This window comes from Leptopilina boulardi, unplaced genomic scaffold, assembly GCF_019393585.1.
Source record: "Leptopilina boulardi isolate dan_hultmark-lab unplaced genomic scaffold, ZJU_Lbou_2.1 LbouV2_327, whole genome shotgun sequence".
Classification (NCBI taxonomy): domain Eukaryota; kingdom Metazoa; phylum Arthropoda; class Insecta; order Hymenoptera; family Figitidae; genus Leptopilina; species Leptopilina boulardi.
The window spans coordinates 4,420,614-4,440,319 of NW_026137893.1; the positions used below are offsets into that span (position 1 = coordinate 4,420,614).

At 27.6% G+C, this 19,706-nt stretch overlaps 4 protein-coding genes across 5 annotated transcripts in view; all 4 read right to left on the reverse strand.

The window, feature by feature from the left end:
- LOC127284920 (uncharacterized) overlaps positions 1-19,513 on the reverse strand; it is a 94,523-nt gene extending 75,010 nt beyond the window's left edge. The window contains exon 1 of the mRNA XM_051310641.1: positions 19,475-19,513. The gene's annotated coding sequence lies outside the window, so the exon portion shown is untranslated. The remainder of the gene's footprint in view (positions 1-19,474) is intronic.
- LOC127284913 (uncharacterized) lies at positions 1,348-7,585 on the reverse strand. Its single transcript, XM_051310634.1, has 3 exons — positions 7,430-7,585; positions 2,936-2,976; positions 1,348-2,332 (listed from the first exon to the last, which is right to left on the reverse strand). Exons 1-3 carry the CDS (start codon positions 7,523-7,525, stop codon positions 1,789-1,791), a joined length of 681 nt encoding a protein of 226 aa, XP_051166591.1. The 5' UTR covers positions 7,526-7,585; the 3' UTR covers positions 1,348-1,788.
- LOC127284911 (uncharacterized) lies at positions 10,411-19,477 on the reverse strand. The gene is made up of 3 exons (XM_051310631.1): positions 19,305-19,477; positions 11,024-11,139; positions 10,411-10,869 (listed from the first exon to the last, which is right to left on the reverse strand). Exons 1-3 carry the CDS (start codon positions 19,464-19,466, stop codon positions 10,518-10,520), a joined length of 630 nt encoding a protein of 209 aa, XP_051166588.1. The 5' UTR covers positions 19,467-19,477; the 3' UTR covers positions 10,411-10,517.
- On the reverse strand, positions 12,710-16,052 carry LOC127284902 (uncharacterized). 2 transcript variants are annotated; one of them, XM_051310620.1, is made up of 2 exons: positions 14,664-16,052; positions 12,710-12,852 (listed from the first exon to the last, which is right to left on the reverse strand). In XM_051310620.1, exon 1 carries the CDS (start codon positions 15,890-15,892, stop codon positions 14,666-14,668), a length of 1,227 nt encoding a protein of 408 aa, XP_051166577.1. In that variant the 5' UTR covers positions 15,893-16,052; the 3' UTR covers positions 12,710-12,852; positions 14,664-14,665. The 2 variants fall into 2 exon arrangements, with proteins under 2 accessions (XP_051166577.1, XP_051166576.1); XM_051310619.1 differs by having other exon boundaries at positions 12,771-12,886; positions 14,664-16,051.
- Positions 19,514-19,706: the final 193 nt, after the last annotated feature.

Below are 19,706 nucleotides of genomic sequence, written 5' to 3' on the forward strand. Positions count from 1 at the left end.
ACGAATAAAAATAGAACAAGAAATTCTTTGTATAGAAAAGTAAAAAATTTTGTAATTGAATAAAATTCAAAATTAAAAAAAAAATTTCTGATAAATGTAAAATACAATTAAACGATGAAATTTTAAGTAATTTCAATGGTTAAGGGGACATTCCAGTTCAAAACAGGGAAAAAGAAGTCTTTTTTAGGATGTACTTCTAAAAAAAACCATGACATTTATTCAGAAATTTTTGTTTACTTATTATAAATAACTTATTGAAGAATATGAAAAAAAAAATTTTCCACTTGTAGTCCAAGATGGCGGCGATGTTCAACATTTTCAAAAAATATTCATTTTTTCATGGGGGATCGATTCCAAATGTTTTTACATTTGAACTGCAGAAATTTATTTACATTTTAATATCAACATAAACTATATATTAACCTGCATCCGTAAATTAAATTTTCATCTATTCTGCAATTAAAAAGTTAATTTGGAACGGAATAAGTTTTCATATGTTATGTATGTCTCAACCCTTTCGAAATCTTTGGTTTTTGACATATGTCCTTGATTTTTGAGGTGGCGAAGAAGGGAAGGGGAGGAGGGACTTGCGGCTATATACAGAGTCTTGAAATGATCTTAACCTCTAAATTAAGGTTATTTTTAGAGGGTGATGGGAGGGAGAAACTTGCGGCTATATTCAGAGTCTTGAAACGATTTTAACCTCTAAATTTAGGTCATTTTTGGTGGGGAGGGGGTACTTGCGACTATATTCAGATTTTTGAAACGATCTTAACCTCTAAATTTAGGTCATTTTTGAAGGGATGGAAAGAGGGGAAAGGGATGGGGGGGGCTTGCGGCTATATTTAGAGTCTTGAAACAGCGGCGGCAGCATAAGTCAAAAATTTTGAACGTTCATATGAACGAAATTTTTTTTGCAATTTCTTTAAGTACGAATTTTATTACAAAATATTGTTCAAAATATCTAAAAAGAAGTTATTAATTTAATTATTGTTTTATTTACTGTTTTATTTTACATAGTCATCATAATTTTTAATAATTTATAGATGGAAAAAAATATTTCGTTCATATGAACGATCAAAACTTTCGGCTAATGCGGCGGCGATATCTTTTTGTAATATAGGTATATATATATATATATATATAAATTAAGTACAAAAATTTAATTTAGTAAAATTAGGTTTCAATGAGAACTAAGCAATAACGTAATAAAATACTAAGTAAATACTAATTGAATTTCTTAATTTAATAATATTGCACATTTACTATACTACTTTAACAAAAAAAAATTTCGTGCTGTAGATTGATTTTCCAAAAATTTAATATTTTTTTTCATAGAATACACAGTTATTTTAATTATAATTTATTTATTATGTCACAAGAAAACCATAAGAACAGCAATTAAAAATAGAATAAACGAAAAAACTAAAAATCCTATAAACAAGAGAGAAATATAAAAATATTTAAAATACTTATAACCTATCCAAAACTAATAATAATAAAGAATATAAAACATATAATAATTAGTAAAATCATAATACATATAGAATATGGCCTTATCTGTATCTAATCTAATTCGAGGGGGAATTTACTTGTTAAAGAAGTGTACACTTGACCACTCATTAGGCTATAATGTTACACCTATTATCAATATTATTATACACTTACTACAAAATATTAATGATTATTACATCGATATAAGTAAATTTCCCCTCAATCTAATTTTAATTTATATTAAACTTTATTTTTTTTTAACCTAATCGTCATTTGGGCTAATCTTTCTGTAAACTAAATTGCTTGTGGTGCAGATAATTTTTTAATTATATCTGATATTTCATTTTCTAATGTTTTTACGTCTTTTTTTGCATTATCTAACTTTTCTACATTTTTCTTGTTATTTTCCAGTAAAGTAATCAAATCATTAACGTTATCACCATGCACGTTCACACTTTTATCCTCATTTCTTTCTTGTTGACGTAGTTCAAGTACTTGATCTAATACCTTGTCTAATTCTCTTGCGTCATTATTTACAACAATTTGCGCATCCAGTTCTTTTTTCTTATTGACAACTAATTCGTCTTGTTTTTCTTTTAACTCTTTTTTTATGCTTTCTACAATCTGTTTTGCTGGTCCTGGTGCTGATCCCGGGTCTAATTCCGGTGCTGATTCCGATGCTGATCCCGGTGCTGATCCCGGTGCTGATCCCGGTGCTGGTCCTGGTGATGGTCCTGGTGCTAAAGTCGTTTCTTCCTTATCACAGCAAAGTTCTACACAATATTGAGAACTATCCTCACAACTGTCAGAACTGCTACTGTCAGAACTGCTACTGTCACTAGAATTACATATTTATAATGAGACATTATATTAAATAAAAAATGTTCCAAATTTTTTAGGCAGAGCCCTCCCCGCATAATTATTCAAAACAACAACCATTTATGTTATCATTTGAATTAACGAGTACTAACGGAACGCTTTAAGGGATTAGTCGCAGTCAGATAATCGAAAAACGCTTTTTTTTGGTAATTTTTCTCTAAACATTTGTCCATTAAAAATTCTACACTTTTATTAAAATTTAATTTAAAGTAATATATCAATGATTAAAAGAAACAGCGATTTTGTAGTAAGGTGATCTTTGAAAACCTAAAGAAAATAATTTATACAAAAATTTTATATTCGTTTTTTTATTCTTCAAAACAAGACATTTTGTGTATGTTAAGATCATTCACTTTACTTATAAAAAGCAATCATTTTCATTTAAAAACAAAAAAAATGTTTTTAACAAATTTGTTGTATTTCAAAAAATAAATAGAAATATATAAAAATAAAAGCAATTATATAAAATATAGATTATTCTTTTTTAGTTCTTACTAAAAAAAAAACTTTGCCTTATAATTTTCACAAAAAAAAAATTATTTAAATTAAAAAGTTTAATTACCTATCTGGTGAGCGTTTGACTAACAATTTTGAATATAGATCCTGAAAATAAAAAACAATGTAGGTACTCCAATCTTGAATAAAAACTTACAGTTTCAGTTCCACTTTTTATCTCTTCATAAATCAACTCTTAACGAGTAAACTCTCCAAAACCTAATTCAATTTTTTTACTCTCCACTGACTGATTCTACACGAAAGGATTCTCCAATCTTGAATAAAAAACTTACAGTTTCAGTTCCACTTATTATCTCTTCATAAATCAACTCTTAACGTGTAAACTCTCCAAAACTTAATTCAATTTTTTTACTCTTCACTGACTGATTCTACACGGAAGGATTCTCCAATATTGAATAAAAACGAAAATTTTTTGATCCATTTTTTATCTCTTCAAACATCGATTCTAGACGAATAAACTCTCCAAAACCTATTTCAATTTTTTTTATCTCCACTGACTGATTCTACATAAAAGGATTCTCTAATCATCAATAAAAACTTGAATTTCTAGTTCCACTTTTTATCTCTCCATAAATCGACTCTACACGAGTAAACTCTCCAAAATTTATTTCAATTTTTTTTACTCTCCATGGACTGATTTATACACGAAAGAATTCTCCAAACTTGAATAAAAATTTAAAGTTCTAGTTCCAACTTTTTATCTCTCCACAAATCGACTCTACACGAGTAAACTCTCCAAAACCCATTTCAATTTTTTTTTACTCTCCACTGACTGACTCTACATGAAAGGATTCTCTAATCATCAATAAAAACTTGAATTTCTAGTTCCACTTTTTATCTCTCCATAAATCGACTCTACACGAGTTAACTCTCCAAAATTTATTTCAATTTTTTTTACTCTCCGCTGACTGATTCTACTCCAAAGGATTCTCCTATCTTGAATAAAAACTAAAATTTTTTGATCCATTTTTTATCTCTTCATAAATCAACTCTTAACGAGTAAACTCTCCAAAACATAGTTCAATTTTTTTACTCTCCACTGACTGATTCTACACGAAAGGATTTTCCAATCTTGTATAAAAACGAAAATTTTTTGATTCATTTTTTATCTCTTCAAACATCGACTCTACACGAGTAAACTCTCCAAAACCCATTTCAATTTTTTTTTTACTCTCCACTGACTGATTCTACATGAAAGGATTCTCCAATCATCAATAAAAACTTGAAGTTCTAGTTCCACTTTTTATCTCTCCATAAATCGACTCTACACGAGTAAACTCTCCAAAATCCATTTCAATTTTTTTTACTTTCCACTGACTGATTCTACACAAAATGATTCTCCAATCTTGAATAAAAACGAAAATTTTTTGATCCTTTTCTTATCTCTTCAAACATCGATTCTACATGAATAAACTCTCCAAAATCTAATTTAATTTTTTTTACTCTCCACTGACTGATTCTACGCGTAAGGATTGGCTAATCTTTAATAAATCTTAAAGTTTTAGTTCCTCTTTTTATCGCTCCAGAAATCGACTCTATACGAGTAAGCTCTCCAAAACTTAATTCTCAAGATTGGCGAATCCTTTCGTGTACAATCAGTCAGTGGAGATAAAAAAAAATTGAAATAGATTTTGGAGAGTTTATTCGTCTAGAATCGATGTTTGAAGAGACAAAAATTGGATCAAAAAATTTTAGTTTTTATTCAAGATTGGAGAATCCTTTCGTGTAGAATCAGTCAGTGGAGAGTAAAAAAATTGAAGTAAGTTTTGAAGAGTTTACTCGTTAAGAGTTGATTTATAAAGAGATAAAAAGTGGAACTAAAACTGTAAGTTTTTATTTAAGATTGGAGAATCCTTTCGTGTACAATCAGTCAGTGGAGAGTAAAAAAAATTGAAATAGGTTTTGGAGAGTTTACTCGTGTAGAGTCGATTTATGGAGAGATAAAAAGTGGAACTAGATCTTCAAGTTTTTATTGATGATTGGAAAATCCTTTCATGTAGAATCAGTCAGTGGAGAGTAAAAAAAAATTGAAATGGGTTTTGGAGAGTTTACTCGTGTAGAGTCGATTTATGGAGTGTTAAAAAGAGGAACTAAAACTTCAAGTTTTTATTCAATATTAAAGAATCCTTTCGTGTAGAATCAGTCAGCGGAGAGTAAAAAAAATTGAAATAAATTTTGGAGAGTTTACTCGTGTAGAGTCGATTTATGGAGAGATAAAAAGTGGAACTAGAAATTCAAGTTTTTATTGATGATTAGAGAATCCTTTCATGTAGAATCAGTCAGTGGAGATAAAAAAAATTGAAATAGGTTTTGGAGAGTTTATTCGTCTAGAATCGATGTTTGAAGAGATAAAAAATGGATCAAAAAATTTTCGTTTTTATTCAATATTGGAGAATCCTTCCGTGTAGAATCAGTCAGTGAAGAGTAAAAAAATTGAATTAAGTTTTGGAGAGTTTACACGTTAAGAGTTGATTTATGAAGAGATAATAAGTGGAACTGAAACTGTAAGTTTTTTATTCAAGATTGGAGAATCCTTTCGTGTAGAATCAGTCAGTGGAGAGTAAAAAAATTGAATTAGGTTTTGGAGAGTTTACTCGTTAAGAGTTGATTTATGAAGAGATAAAAAGTGGAACTGAAACTGTAAGTTTTTATTCAAGATTGGAGTAGGGGAGACCGGGGCTGAAAGTGCCGGGGGTAAGTTGTGCCGATAGGAATATCTCAAAAAGAACATTTTTTTTTTGAAAAGTGGAAGTGAGAGAAGTATTGTTTTACTTATGCGCATCTTTGGCAACTATTTTGATTTTGTTTGCTTTATGGAATAATTAGCTGTTAGTAATTTGGTGCTTTGGCGTCACTTACGTGCAAGTTTTCATGTTTACACTTTTTGGTCTATTTTTTGCATTTTTAAAGATATCGATACGTATTTTTTTTTAAAATGATCCAAATTTATCGAGGGATTCAATGGTGTATTGATCTTAACATTTTATTTATCTACTTTTTTAATATATGATAAAAAGTGAGTGTCGACGCAACGAGGTTAATTGTGCCTTTCGCTTGGGGCTGGTTGTACCGCTGTCAATCGCTACATAACCATAATCTATACTATTGCCTCGTTTGTTCGAATAGTTATTCCAACCCGAAATCAAGAGAAAAGTTGATTCAATGCATAGTTTGCAAAAACTGGGCACATTGAAAATGTGTGAAGTGTAAAAAAAAGGGTCAGTTATATGTGTGTCAATTGTAATTTCAATAAATCGCATTCGGAATAAGTATTTACGTCTCAAAAACTATTTATTAATCAGAAAGTAGAGTTTTTACACTTAATTAACGATACAAATAATTATTTGAAAAAATATTTTAAAAGACTGATTAATTATGTAATTATAAAATTTAAGTCAGAAATGTTTATTTATTTATAAAAATCTATAAGTGTTACGATTGTTGGAAAAATCTTTTGAATGTTTATAATAAAAATACTTATTACGAAAACTATATTTTAAGTGACTGACTAACTATGTAATTATAGAATATAAGTCAGAAATTGTTTATTTTTACCTACTAAAAGTGGTACTAAAATCTAGAAATCCTAAGATTGTTCACAAAAACCTTTAAATGTTTATAAAAATATATTAATAAATAATATTAAATCATATATTGGAAATAATTATTTTATTTCTTACACGTAAAATCATTTGCTTCAAGTTAAGCAACTACAAAATCTGAGCGGCACAACCGACCCAGGCGTCGGCACAACTCTCCCCAGGGCGTAGCTCGATGTGTCGCTTCGCCTCGCTGCAGAAAATCAATTTTTACAAAAAAACTATTCAATATTATCAAAAAATAATACTGGATTCAAAAACTACATTAAATTTCACAAAAGATAGACTATGAAGTAAAATAAAAAGTTGTCATTTTACTAGTATTTTCTTTAGTTTTCTCAAAATCGGCACTTTCAGCCCCGGTCTCCCCTATTCATTTGTATAATCCACCACGTAAAATCGGTCTTTGAAGAATCGGAAAAGGTTGAACTGAGTCCCTGCCATTATTAACATTAAATCAACTAGAAAATATGTTTTAAACAAATTTAAATATTTTCAACTTTATATCAATACTAAAATAAGGTTGAATTATATATGTATAATATATTTGTTTAAAAAATATCGTATAAAAAAAAAGTATTTTATCTGAACAATTATTTTATTGTTGCAAATTTAATTAATTTATAATTTCAAAATATAAAAAATATATCAGATATCATACATTTACCTACGTTAAAAATACAATCGTCAAAAAAAACTCAAAATTACTGTTGCTTTATGGTGTTTTTACTGTTAGTTTCGTGGGCTTTTAAGCAACTTTTAAATATTTTCCAATTTAAAAAAAATCATATACAGGTATATTTTTTCACTTTGGGATAACTTTGGAGAAATCAAAGAAATACATTTTTGACTAGTATTATTTTTGACCATACTAGAATATATTTATACTACGATAAAAAGTTTATTCGAAAATGAAATGAAAATTAATAATAAAAACTTACATTTTTCAATAAAGATTGGATGGTCCCTGCTTCAGAAGATATCAAAGAAATTAGCAGAATGCCAAACAAAATGGAAAATATTTGAAAATTGTTCATTTTGTTTGTTATACAATGTCTTGTACTAAGATGATATTTGTCGTGTTTGCTTTCGGTTTATATACGAAAATTCTTCTTTGTTCTTCAAAAATTTGATAATAACTTTTTAAATAATTTATTTTATTCTCCAAATTCGAAACATCGTGACATTAAAAAAATTGATTAGGCACACATTATTTCAATTATGATTATGAATTTATATGATAAGCATGTACACGAATATAATTATTTTTTAATTTTGTACATTTTTATATACAAATTGACTCATAATTTCCATGAATATGTGAATGAGGAATTTCTTATCAATATATATTACAAAAGGGCCAATAAAATATTAGAGCCCAACGATTCAAAATGAAATGATAGATTGTTTAGACAATAAAATGTTAATTCATAAAATTAAGGCAAGCTCTTTTTTTCTTGCATATTTGATACAACTCAAAATATTAAGAAAATAGAATCAATTGAGTTTAGTACTTAGGTACTGTAAAATCCTGTGAAAAGAAACTGGACAAGCATTTGACTTTGAAATTAACGAAATTTTCTCGATTGGGACAGACTATTATTCCATAGGCATCATCAATTAGCGAATACCTTTTTCATTGTTCTCTTTGTTATAATATCAAGAATGATCTACATTATTGGAATGTTCGATAACACATTTTTTAAATAAAGTAAACTAAACAAAAAAGAATCACTCACGACGAATGCCAATGTGTTTAAAAATTTCGTATAATGAAAACATTGATTAATATTATCATCAACAAGTGTGATTTATATTACCGAAAAGAAAAATTTTCATGCATAAAATTTAATTAAAAAATGTCTTTAAAAAATATTTTTAAGTATTCAATAGATGGAAAAATAAAAATCATTATTCTCATTGATATGTAGTAATTTTCATAAGATAAAAGTAGTAAGTAGGCAACATTGGCCCAAATTCAATCAGTAATTTATTTAATTGCCTAGTTATTAAGCTAATTGCCTGAAGAGTCTTCGGCAAATAGAAAATTGACGAATATTCTATAGCAGATTCTATAACTATAGTTAATTGATTATGAACATTAGAAATAGTTTATTGATGAAAATGCAACACTGGAGGAAAATTGTATTGTATCAAGAAAACCCATTTACTTATCTGTATTTGATTCATCATTTTCTTGATCGAAGAATATTTTACTAGTTTGAAGTAAATGAAAATTAGTGAATCAAATACTAGCTCTTTTTACAAAATTTGAAAATGTTTTTATAAAATTTCATATTTATTTTCTTTCCGTGTAGAAGATATAAAAATAATAAACAGAAAGCTAAGCAATATTGAAAATATCTAAAACTTATTCCAAATTCAGAAAATTGTGACATTTCAATTTTCATTTATATAATGATAAACATGTATAAATAATTACTTACTATTTAATTTTTTACATTTTCCATGGATTACTCTTCAAACGGAAAAGAAATTTGATAAAATAACATCTATATACATTTGACTTCTAATTTCCATGAATTTGTATGTGAGAATTTCATGTCAATATTAATTATAATAATCATATAAAATAATTCATATTCCTCACGTCACCGTTACGTATTTATAAATAAATAAACACAAATAATAAAATAATTTGAATTACATATGCTTTAAACTAAATAAAAAGAATAAATACAAAAATAGTAACTTAATCAACATTAAAAATTTTTGTAATTATAATTAAAAATTTGACAATAAAGTTAATTAACGACAATAATTTAATAATAATGTTATTTCGAAAGTGTTAAATGTTTGAAAATTGTTTTTAGCAATGTTCAACAATACACAGAATAATATTTTATAGTTTTGTATAATTAAATTCTAAACCAAATGCATAATTACTAATTATTAAAATTTAATAAATTTAATATTTTTGATTAACCTTCACCTATATACTCAAAATGTTTATAATATCGTTAAATTATGCAATTAATTTTTAAAGAGTGGAACAGGTGTAATGAGGTAAGAAAATCTTGTGAAATAAAATAAACGCAAATATAAATCATTTCGCTACGTTTGCAGAATATTTTGTAATCGTCTGTTGTAAAAAAAGTTATTATTAATAAATTCGTGAAATCAGCACAGAAAATAAAAAATATTTTTTTTAAATCGAAATATAGAAAAAACAATTCTATTAGACCACAGAAATGTTTCTACCAAGCGAAAAAAGAAAAAAATTTTTTTTTACAGAAGTTATTGCAAAATGATTTTTTTTTGTCATTTTTTAAACAAATGCTTGTTTCTCGTAAACGAATGGACCGATTTCAATAAATCGAACGGCCACACAAAGAGGAGGAAATAGACTTCCGTTTAAAATTAAAAATTTTAAAAAAAATTAATTTTTTTTGATAATTTTTTAATAAATTGTTTATAAACAATGGAATTTTTTTTCATGCAAGATAATTTCTTTGAAACAAATAAATTTTCTTTGTATCAAAAAAAAATTTGTCAAAGAAACTGATTTCATTGAATCAAAGAACTCTTTATTCTCGGTGTAGGAGATGGTTTTTTTATATTTAATTTTTTTTTAATTTACTATAGCATGAACAATAACAAAACGAAAAATCAGAAAATAAAATCTGGATGCGCTGATAAATAAGTAAATAATTATATTTTTATTAAATTATTTATTAATTTTTTTATTAAATTCAATTAGACTTATTGAAAACGCGTGCGCCAAAAGAATGGAAAAAATCAATATGTTATAAAAAAATATTTTTTTATTTTAAATATGAAAAAAATATGTAAATAAATAAATAAATAATAAAAAAAAATAATAATAATAAAAATATAATAGTAAAAATAATATTAGAATTAAATAATTAATTAGAATATAATTAATAAATAAATAAAAGTATATTTTTTGGATAACAAATTTTATTATAGAAATAATTGATAAATATATTATAACAACGACAATAATTGTCAACAAATAATACAGTTTATGTTCGCAATTGCTCATATTCATTGAATTGAAATATCCGAACAGGATTTAAAATTTTCCTGTGGTCCACAGCCAGTTTGTCCTTTACCATCATTGCATATACCCCATGAATTTCCCGTTATATATTCCCAACGAAATACACAATGTTTGCATGTTAATCCATTTGGTAGAATAACTTTAATGTTAATAATTCCCGGTCCTTTATTTTCCATATCGTAAGATTTATTGCCATCAGCTAATTTAAGAGGAATAAAACATTCCTCCTCTTCTAGTTCCTTATCGTATTTCAAAGGACAAAGATTGAATATAAAGTATCCTTTGTGAGCGGCAGAAATATTCACTTCTACGTCAATAATTTCACCTGATTTATATCTGCGGAAAATTCATTGTTCTCATTTTAGATTCGTCGCGAATAAAAATTTAAAACAAAAAAAAAAAAACCTTATATTTTTTTTTATTTTTACAATTTCATTTTTCTCAACGAGAGAATATAACAAAAAAAGGATTATTATTTTTTTTTTTTTACGTTTTTACGATTGTTCCAGTTCCATAAGTTCCTCCATTTTCAGTTGGTCTTGGACGAGAAAGTCGATAATCATCGCCACAAATTCCACAATTTCCATTATTTATTGAATGCTGAATCTGAAAATTTTTCATTTGCAAAATAGTTAGTCTTTAGGGTTCCATACTCGAAGGGGGAACCCTAATTCAATTAATTATTTAATTGAACCAAATACGATTTATTTTGTTCAAATAAATGCGATTCAAGTTATTTGAATCAAATAAATATTTTTTCGATCTAAATAAAAAGTATTTGAACCAATTAACCGATTAAACGAACTTACCTTAAGTGAAGTTCAATCGGAATTATATGAGTCGTCTCGTTCGAATAGATTAATACGTAGTACCATCATTTTGGTAAATCTGATCACATTTTTAAAGCTAATTCAAATTTAAAAAGTTGCACAACGCCGCCGCCGCCAATCTCCGGTGGCGCTGTGCCTTCCCTTCCGCTAATATTCATTAATTTTAAAGTAAATAAATCGCAATTTTCAGGGACTTTATTTATTTATAATTAAATAAAGTAAGGGAAGGGAGGGTGTAATCTATTCGAACGAGACGACTCATATAATTCCGATTGAACTTCACTTAAGGTAAGTTCGTTTAATCGGTTAATTATATTACGTCGTCTCGTTCGAATAGATTAATACGTAGATGTTTAAAGATTAATAATTGCGATTTCAAGAATAAAATTTATTTAAGGGATTTTCCCAACATAAAAGAACAAATGTAATTAAAGTTAACTTAACTTAAAGGGTTTTACCCAACAAAAAACAGAAAATAAATATTTTACTTAGAGCGAATTACAGCTTTAGCGTATGCTGTTTTATCACATAATGGTCTCTTATAAAAAGTGGCAAAAACTTTTGATCGCTCAGACCAACCTGCAGTCTTACGAATAGTTTCTATATCAATTCCTCGTAGATTTGCCGCGGAAGTGGATGCATGTCGAGTACTGTGGGATTTAAATATAGAAACGTCTACTCCACTTTTTTCTAAAGTACATCTTATCCACCTTGAAAGAGTTTGCGTCGATGCTGGTTTACATGGTTTCTTAAACGTAACAAATAAATTTTTATTCGATCCTCTTAGAGCTTTAGTTTTCTTTATATACATTTGTAAGATCGAAGCAACACAAAGTTCAGGTTGTTCTTTAAAAAAGGGTAACACGAGGCACGGTTGAGGTTTATTAATTTTTGATGTTTTAATGCGTTCTGGAATTTTTATTTGGATAAAATCCGACGAAACTATAATATTGTCAATAGAAATTTTTGATAATGTCTGCATTCTTTGCGATGTAACTAACGCGATTAACATGAGTAATTTTTGTGTCAAGTCTTCTAAATTTAATTTATTATGTGGAAATTGAGTTTTCAAAAATTCAATTACAATCTGAGGGTCCCATGTGCAATCGTATCTAGCTCTTTGAGGTTTTAGGTTTGCAACACCTTTAAAAAATCGTTTTATTAACGGGTCTTTTCCGATATCTATTGGCAAAATCAAGGATACCGCAGCCCTATAAGTATTAAGAGTACCATATGTTTTGATATTATGAAAAACTTGGGAAAAGAAATCTAAAACATTTTTTGATTCAACGTTAAAAACTGAAAGATTATTTTTAAAACAATATTCCCACCATAAACGTAGCGGTTTTTCGTATTGCTTAACTGTGTTCTCAGATAGAGAGGCAATCATAATCTCTATTCCCGACTCCGGAATTCCTCTTCTAGAAAACGCTTCCCAGATAACTTTCCGGCCACCAGGATAAGGTTCTCTGCCATCGGATGAATCTTTCTAGAAGGAGAAGTAAGCAAGTTGAGTCGTGGGCCTAAAAATAAAGGTTTATCAATCAATAAATCTAAAAACAGAGGAAACCACACTTGAGTGGGCCAAAGGGGAATCACTAAAACGCCCTGTGCTTTGTCCTCAATAATCTTTTTTATAACTCGTAAAATTAACGAAAACGGGGGAAAGGCGTAAAAGTAAATATTTTCCCAAGATATTGTCATCGCGTCAATGGCCACTGAATACGGATCGTGAAACCAGGAAACAAATTTAGGACATTTATTGTTAATGCATGTTGCAAATAAATCAATTTCAAAGTCACCAAATTTATCTACAATTTGTCTAAAATCACTATTGTTTAATTCCCATTCCGTTTCTGTAGGAAGAATTCGAGATTCACGGTCTGCAACTACATTGTCTTTCGATTTAATGTACGACGCGAAAATCCAAATATTTCGTTCCTCGCACCACTGCCAGATTTGTTTTGTAATATTATGAAGATTAGAAAATTGTACCCCACCCATTCTATTAATATAGGAAATTGCTGTCGTGTTATCAATGTGCATCAAAATTTGACAAAAGCTATAATCTGAGGCGAAACTCTTAAGGGCATAAAAAGCTGCTTTTAACTCTAAATAATTTATACTTTGATTTTTGTCCGTCTTATCCCACCAACCGTGAGTTTTTTGTGTGTCACAACATGCACCCCATCCAGTTAGAGAAGCATCCGAGAATATTTCTAATTGAAATTTAGAATTTCTAATTAAATTAAACGAGCCTGAAACGTTAGAGATCCACCAATTTATTTCCGATTTTACTTCGCGCGACAAATGCATTAAACTGTCAAAATTGCCTTCCGTTTTCTCTAAAGCAAGGAACTTTTCTCTTTCCATTTGTTTAGTGTATAGCCAACCGTATCTAACACCTGGACATGCCGCGACTAAAACGCCTATACACTGAGCAAAAGCTCTGATACTACACTTTGTTTTCTCGCGAAAATCTTGGACCAATTTCAAAACTTTTTCTTTTTTCCTAGTTGGAAGCTCGACCGTTAAATACTTGCTGTTCCAAATAAATCCTAAATATTCGCATTTTTTCGAAGGATTAAAACAAGATTTCTCTTTGTTAATAATAAACCCGAGCGATTCTAAAAGTTCCATAGTTTGAGTAATATTGATTAAGCACATATCTTTAGTCTTTGCTATTAACAAAAAATCATCGAGGTATAAAACAGATAGAAAACCTTTACTTCTTAAACATTCAACAACAGGCTTCATAATTTTCGTGAATAAAAAGGGCGCTGTGCAAAGACCGAACGGTAGACAATTAAATTCGTATAAAATATCATTAAACTCAAAACGTAAAAATTTACGGTATTCTTTTGCTATTCGTACATGAAAATAACCATCCTGCAAGTCTATAGATGCCATAAAGCAATCTTTTGTTAATAATCTCATTACTGTTTTTTGATCCTCTAACTTAAAGTGGGGTGGGTCAATAAATGAATTTAATTCTTTTACATTTAAAATAAAACGTTTATCGCCATTTGGCTTGTCAACTAAGAAATACGAGGAAAGGAATTGATTTTTGCACGGCTTACATTTAGACACTGCGCCTTTAGATTTTAATTTATTAATTGCGACACACAAATGTTTATACTCTTCTTCAGAAGGAGTAGGAATTTTTGGTGCCCTTTCCTGTATAACTTTTTCAAAAAAGGGAATTTTATATCCTTCAATGATACTTAAAACTTTTTTATCTTGAGTGAGTTCTTCCCACTTGTCAAGAAATAAAGATAATCTACCAGACACTTTACTTACATTTATCGACGTCCTCGAGATCTCTGATTCTTGTATTGATTCCTGTTCTGCCCATCCTGGCGACTCTTGAAGGTCCTCTTCGTTCCTCCGGATGGGCCTCTGAAGTTTAAATTTCGGAAAGTTTGATCAACATTTTTATAAGATGGGCGTTGGAATCTATATGATGATTTATCGTAAGTAAATCTATTATAATTATTTTTTCCAGAAGAAGTTGACTTTATTATTGATTTACTATGTTTTTCCACCTCACGCGCAGATTTTAATCTTTCTGACAGCTTGTCTCCAAAAAGTAATGAACCAACTGGCTCATCAACTGTCACGTCCTCTACTAATCTATTTACGTTAGGGGTAATAAATGCGCGCCTTGTAATGGAAATATTATAGTGAGCATCTGATAAAATCCTAGCTGCATCACTCAAGTATGATACCACCGACGTATCCATGCTATTTCCTTGATTTAATATATTAGACAGTGCTAACCCAGTAGCATGTATCGCAGCTCCAATTTTTTCTTGCGCTTTCACTTGAAAAGTGTCCTTTTTTCGAGCCTTTTCTGTCATAGTGCGCTTAATTTCCGAATTCAAAGCAGGCGGCTTTAATGTCACAAAATTTTTAGGTGGAGTGTACTTTTTTAATATTTCCTCGGTTGATTCTTTAGTCATACCCTTCGTAAGAATAGTGGACCAATTTTTTCTCAAAACGTTGTGAATATTACCTTTTGAATCATTGTTTTCATTTGGGTCGTCGCCCAATAAGGTTAGGACTTCATTATTTAATTGAACATCTCCTGGACTGTCGAAATCTTCATTTGAGCTATCCGAATCAGAATTTGACTTATCTTTTTTACTTATATTGTCACTCGGACTATCAGAACTATAATCAGCGTCTGTCGAGTCTCTCGGACTGCGATCAGCAAAGCGGCCATGTTCGGACGTGCCTCTCGGGCTGCGTTCGCGAACATCAGGCGCATAATCACTGTCTGAACTGGAAAGCGAAAAACTTCTCCGGGAATCTGAATAATTTTTTCTTGAACGATCTCTGGGTGAACGGCTCCTGATGCGTCTGTCACTTTTTGATTTTTTCGAGCGTTCCGTTTCATGAAAATGTCGACCACGCCGAGACCTAACCTCATCTCGTGAAAAAGATCGATTTTTACTTTTATCTCGCGAATCTCTCTGAGATTTCTCTCTCCTTTTTTCTGCAGAGCGGCTACTACCACTAGCTTCCATTTTGGAAGCGATAAAAACTAACTATTGAATAAAAACTATTAAATTATCACTCTAGAAAAATTTTTTAGTGTTCACAGATTTACACAAAAAAATGGAATGAATATTAGCGGAAGGGAAGGCACAGCGCCACCGGAGATTGGCGGCGGCGGCGTTGTGCAACTTTTTAAATTTGAATTAGCTTTAAAAATGTGATCAGATTTACCAAAATGATGGTACTACGTATTAATCTATTCGAACGAGACGACGTAATATAATTAAATATTTTTCAAATAATTTGAATTATTTGAATCAAATAATTTTTTTTTTTTCAGGATAGCGATTATGTATTTTGATTTAACTTTCACGTCAAAGTCATTTTCATTTTGACTTCGTTGTCATTTTTCGTAGTTTTACGTAAAATGATTGTTTTGATTTGTCAAATTGTAATATCCACAATTTATTTAGGAATTAAATTATAAAAAAAGTAAAGTAAGTAATTTTAAACAGTTGAAAAAGCGGTATAATTAAGGAATTTTTAAAAGTTTAATAATTAGGTTAAAATTATTTTAAAAAAAAATTATTTCATCTGTCAACGGTAAGTATTTTTTAATGTTGAAACCAGGGATATGTTATAATTGTTTTGAATAATGCCTTACTTACATTTTTATAAATTTAGTCAGAATAAAATAAACTAAAATATCAAAAACTAAAGAAGAAATTATGTCGTTTAAAAGACAATTAAAAACATAAAAAATTACTTACATTTGACCGATGAAATATTTTTTTTCCTAAAATAATTTTAACTTAAATTAGTTTCCTATACTGTTTTAAGCAAATTGACATTTTCTACATAATTTATTGATGTAATTTAAAATAAGAAAATGCTCAACATAAATTATTATTAAAAATACTCAATTTTTTGGCATAATGTAATTGCAATTAATTCCTAAACATAAATTCAGTAACGAGACTGTTATTTATATTTGTGTAAATAAAAATTAACGATTAATTTTATTTAAACTATAATTAATTATATATAAATAGTAATATTTAAATAATTCTTTCAATTTTTCCTCTTAACATATATGTGAATGAATAAATAAATAAAATAATATTAATGTTTTAATTATATTTCATAAATTAAAGTTTTTTTAATCTCTTACTTTTACTTAGTTTGTTTAAGTTATAAAAGTTTTTTTTTAAAAATCCTTGTAATGCTGTCTTGATCTTTTTAAAATTACTTACTTCACTTTTTCATCATTTAATTTCTAAATAAAGTTTTTATTCTTAAATTTTTAATAAAGGGAAAAAAGTAATTATACTTTAAAATTGTGGTTATTACAATTAGACAAATCAAAACAATCATTTTACGTAAAACTATGAAAAATGACATTTGACTATACGAAGTCAAAATGAAAATGACTTTGACGTCAAAGTTAAATCAAAATACATAATCGCTACCCAGTGTATTATTTTCATTTTTTTACTTAATTAACAAACACCCACAAAAAAAAATTTTGTCCGGCAAAAGAGACTAGTCATTCTTACGTATTTTGGGTCACTGAATCCGAATCAGGGGGCAGAATTTAAAAGTTGGCTCTTATTTTTGAGATAAACTCAAAAAACTGTTTAAAAAAGAAAAAAAAAATCCAAAAGTGACAAAATTTTTGTATGACATTGCGATAGTGTAATTCCATGTATTTTTAGCCATTGATTCCAATAAACAAAAAATTAAAAAAAAAAAAACTCAAAATCAGTTTTTTGGCATTATCTTCAAAAATTTTAAGCTAATCTCTCAATTCTAATTTTGAATTCGAATTCAGTGGAAAATAGTACAATGTATATACATGGAAATACAATATCGTAGTGTTTCGGCAAAAAATTATCTCTGTCCCTAATTCAGGATTTTTATCAGATTTTTGCGATATCATCCAGAATCATTTCGGAAAGTATCTATTTTTTAAAAAATTAGGCCTTAACGACTTTTGATTAAAATATAAAATGGATTGAGCCAAAAATTTGTAATTACCTCTATTGCCATTTAAATGTTCGAAAATTCTTTACTTTTATGGTATAATTTTAATTTTAATACCCTAAAGTATTATGCAAATTATTATATAAATTAAGTGTTGAAATTTAATTTTTTTTTAAATTTTTTGTCTTATTTTGTATACATACGTATTTTTGCGTATAGATTACAAAAAAAATATAGCGATCACGATTGGAGTTGATTATCAATGAAAGTAAAATAATTATATTAATAATAAATAATTATTATTTAGTAAAAAACTTTTTTGTTCAAAACAATTTATTTTAAAAATTGTATTTCAAAATTTGTTAGAATTAATTTTATTTATTATTTTTTAAAACAACTTTTTTAGTTTTGAAGTTATGTTAATGGGCTAAGAATCTTTAAGGAGGTTCAATTCATTAACATAAACTCAAAACTAAAAAAATTTTTTTTTTTTATAGAACTAAAAATATATTTAAAATTTATTACACCCAAATTCGACAGATCCAATATTGTACAAATTTTGGAAAAAAATTATTTTCAATTAAATTTTATTTTGTTTAATAATAATTAATAAACATTTTGTATTTTTTCTTAAAAGTTAGTGAACAATTCTAATTTTTATCCAATTTTTATAAACAATTACTCATTTTTCTCTTTTGAAAGATTCTCTGCAATTCTGATTTTGTGTTTTTGTTAAATAATTGTTTGTTTAAAAAATAGAAAAAAAAAATTTTATTTGTTTATTAACTTTTGAACAAAAATATTTTTCAATAAAATTCAACAAACAGAATTGTAGAAAATATTTCAAAGAGAAAAATGAGCTATTGTTTGTAAGAATTGTATAAAAATTACAATTTTTCACTAACTTTTAAGAAAAAATAAAAAATGTTTATTAATTATTATTTAACAAAACAAATTTTAACTGAAAATAATTTTTTTTCCAAAATTGTACAATTGAAACTGTTGAATTTGGGTGTAATAAATTTTTAAATTTATTTTTAGTTCTGTTAAAAACAACTTTTTAGTTTTGAGGTTATGTTAATGGGCTAAGAATCCTTAAGGAAAATAATTTAGTCACGAAAAAAAATGCAACTAAAATATTTCTATTATATATCCAGGAGAAATTATATATTTATCTCACAGTCTAATAAATATTTATTTGATTCAAATAAATTTTTATTTAATTAAATTTAATTTAATTTTCTTTTATTTTTAATAAAAAATTTTATATTTACGCTAAATAAATAGGCTATAATAGGCTGTGAGACAAATATACATTTATTTAACTCAAATATATTATATTTGATTCAAATAAAATATTTCTCAGGGTGATACAAATTGTATAGTGAAAAAAATTATTTTTCTTAAATTTTTTTTGAATAAAAAAACATTTTTTCCTTTTTTTTTACATAGTCTCACCTCTTTGCCACCACAGAAACCCTGATTATCAGTATAATTTGGAGGAGTTTTAAATCCCTTTCTCCATGCACTTAATCTATTCACAGGATCAGTTACTTTTCCATGGCCAAAAATTCCTTGTAAATTAATAACAAGAATGAAGGTTAAAATAAAAATTTTCATTTTGAAATAAAAAAAAAAAAAAGTAAATAATTTTTCCAATTTATTGAGAAAAATTCCAATAAATTTGTTTATTGATTTCATATTGGAAGGCGTTTTCTTTTTATATGGTTCTTATAATAAAATTGGAAGGGGAATTATTCATTATTCAAAAAACAACTGTTTTATTTATTTTTTTTTTTTTAATGTTTATTTCAATATAATCTAAAGGAAAAAGTTATAAAAATATTAGCATTTATGACG

What these genes read in the sequence shown, in the direction of transcription:
- LOC127284913 (XM_051310634.1), bottom strand. Translation starts at nt 7,525, where the DNA reads ATGAACAATTTTCAAATATTTTCCATTTTGTTTGGCATTCTGCTAATT. An exon ending in TCCAATCTTTATTGAAAAAT is followed by an intron (nt 2,977 to 7,429) that starts GTAAGTTTTTAT and finishes TTTTATTTTCAG; the next exon opens with GATCTATATTCAAAATTGTT. An exon ending in GTCAAACGCTCACCAGATAG is followed by an intron (nt 2,333 to 2,935) that starts GTAATTAAACTT and finishes ATGTAATTCTAG; the next exon opens with TGACAGTAGCAGTTCTGACA.
- LOC127284902 (XM_051310620.1), bottom strand. Translation starts at nt 15,892, where the DNA reads ATGGAAGCTAGTGGTAGTAGCCGCTCTGCAGAAAAAAGGAGAGAGAAA.
- LOC127284911 (XM_051310631.1), bottom strand. Translation starts at nt 19,466, where the DNA reads ATGAAAATTTTTATTTTAACCTTCATTCTTGTTATTAATTTACAAGGA. An exon ending in GTTTCTGTGGTGGCAAAGAG is followed by an intron (nt 11,140 to 19,304) that starts GTGAGACTATGT and finishes AAAAATTTTCAG; the next exon opens with ATTCAGCATTCAATAAATAA. An exon ending in ACTGGAACAATCGTAAAAAC is followed by an intron (nt 10,870 to 11,023) that starts GTAAAAAAAAAA and finishes AATTTTCCGCAG; the next exon opens with ATATAAATCAGGTGAAATTA.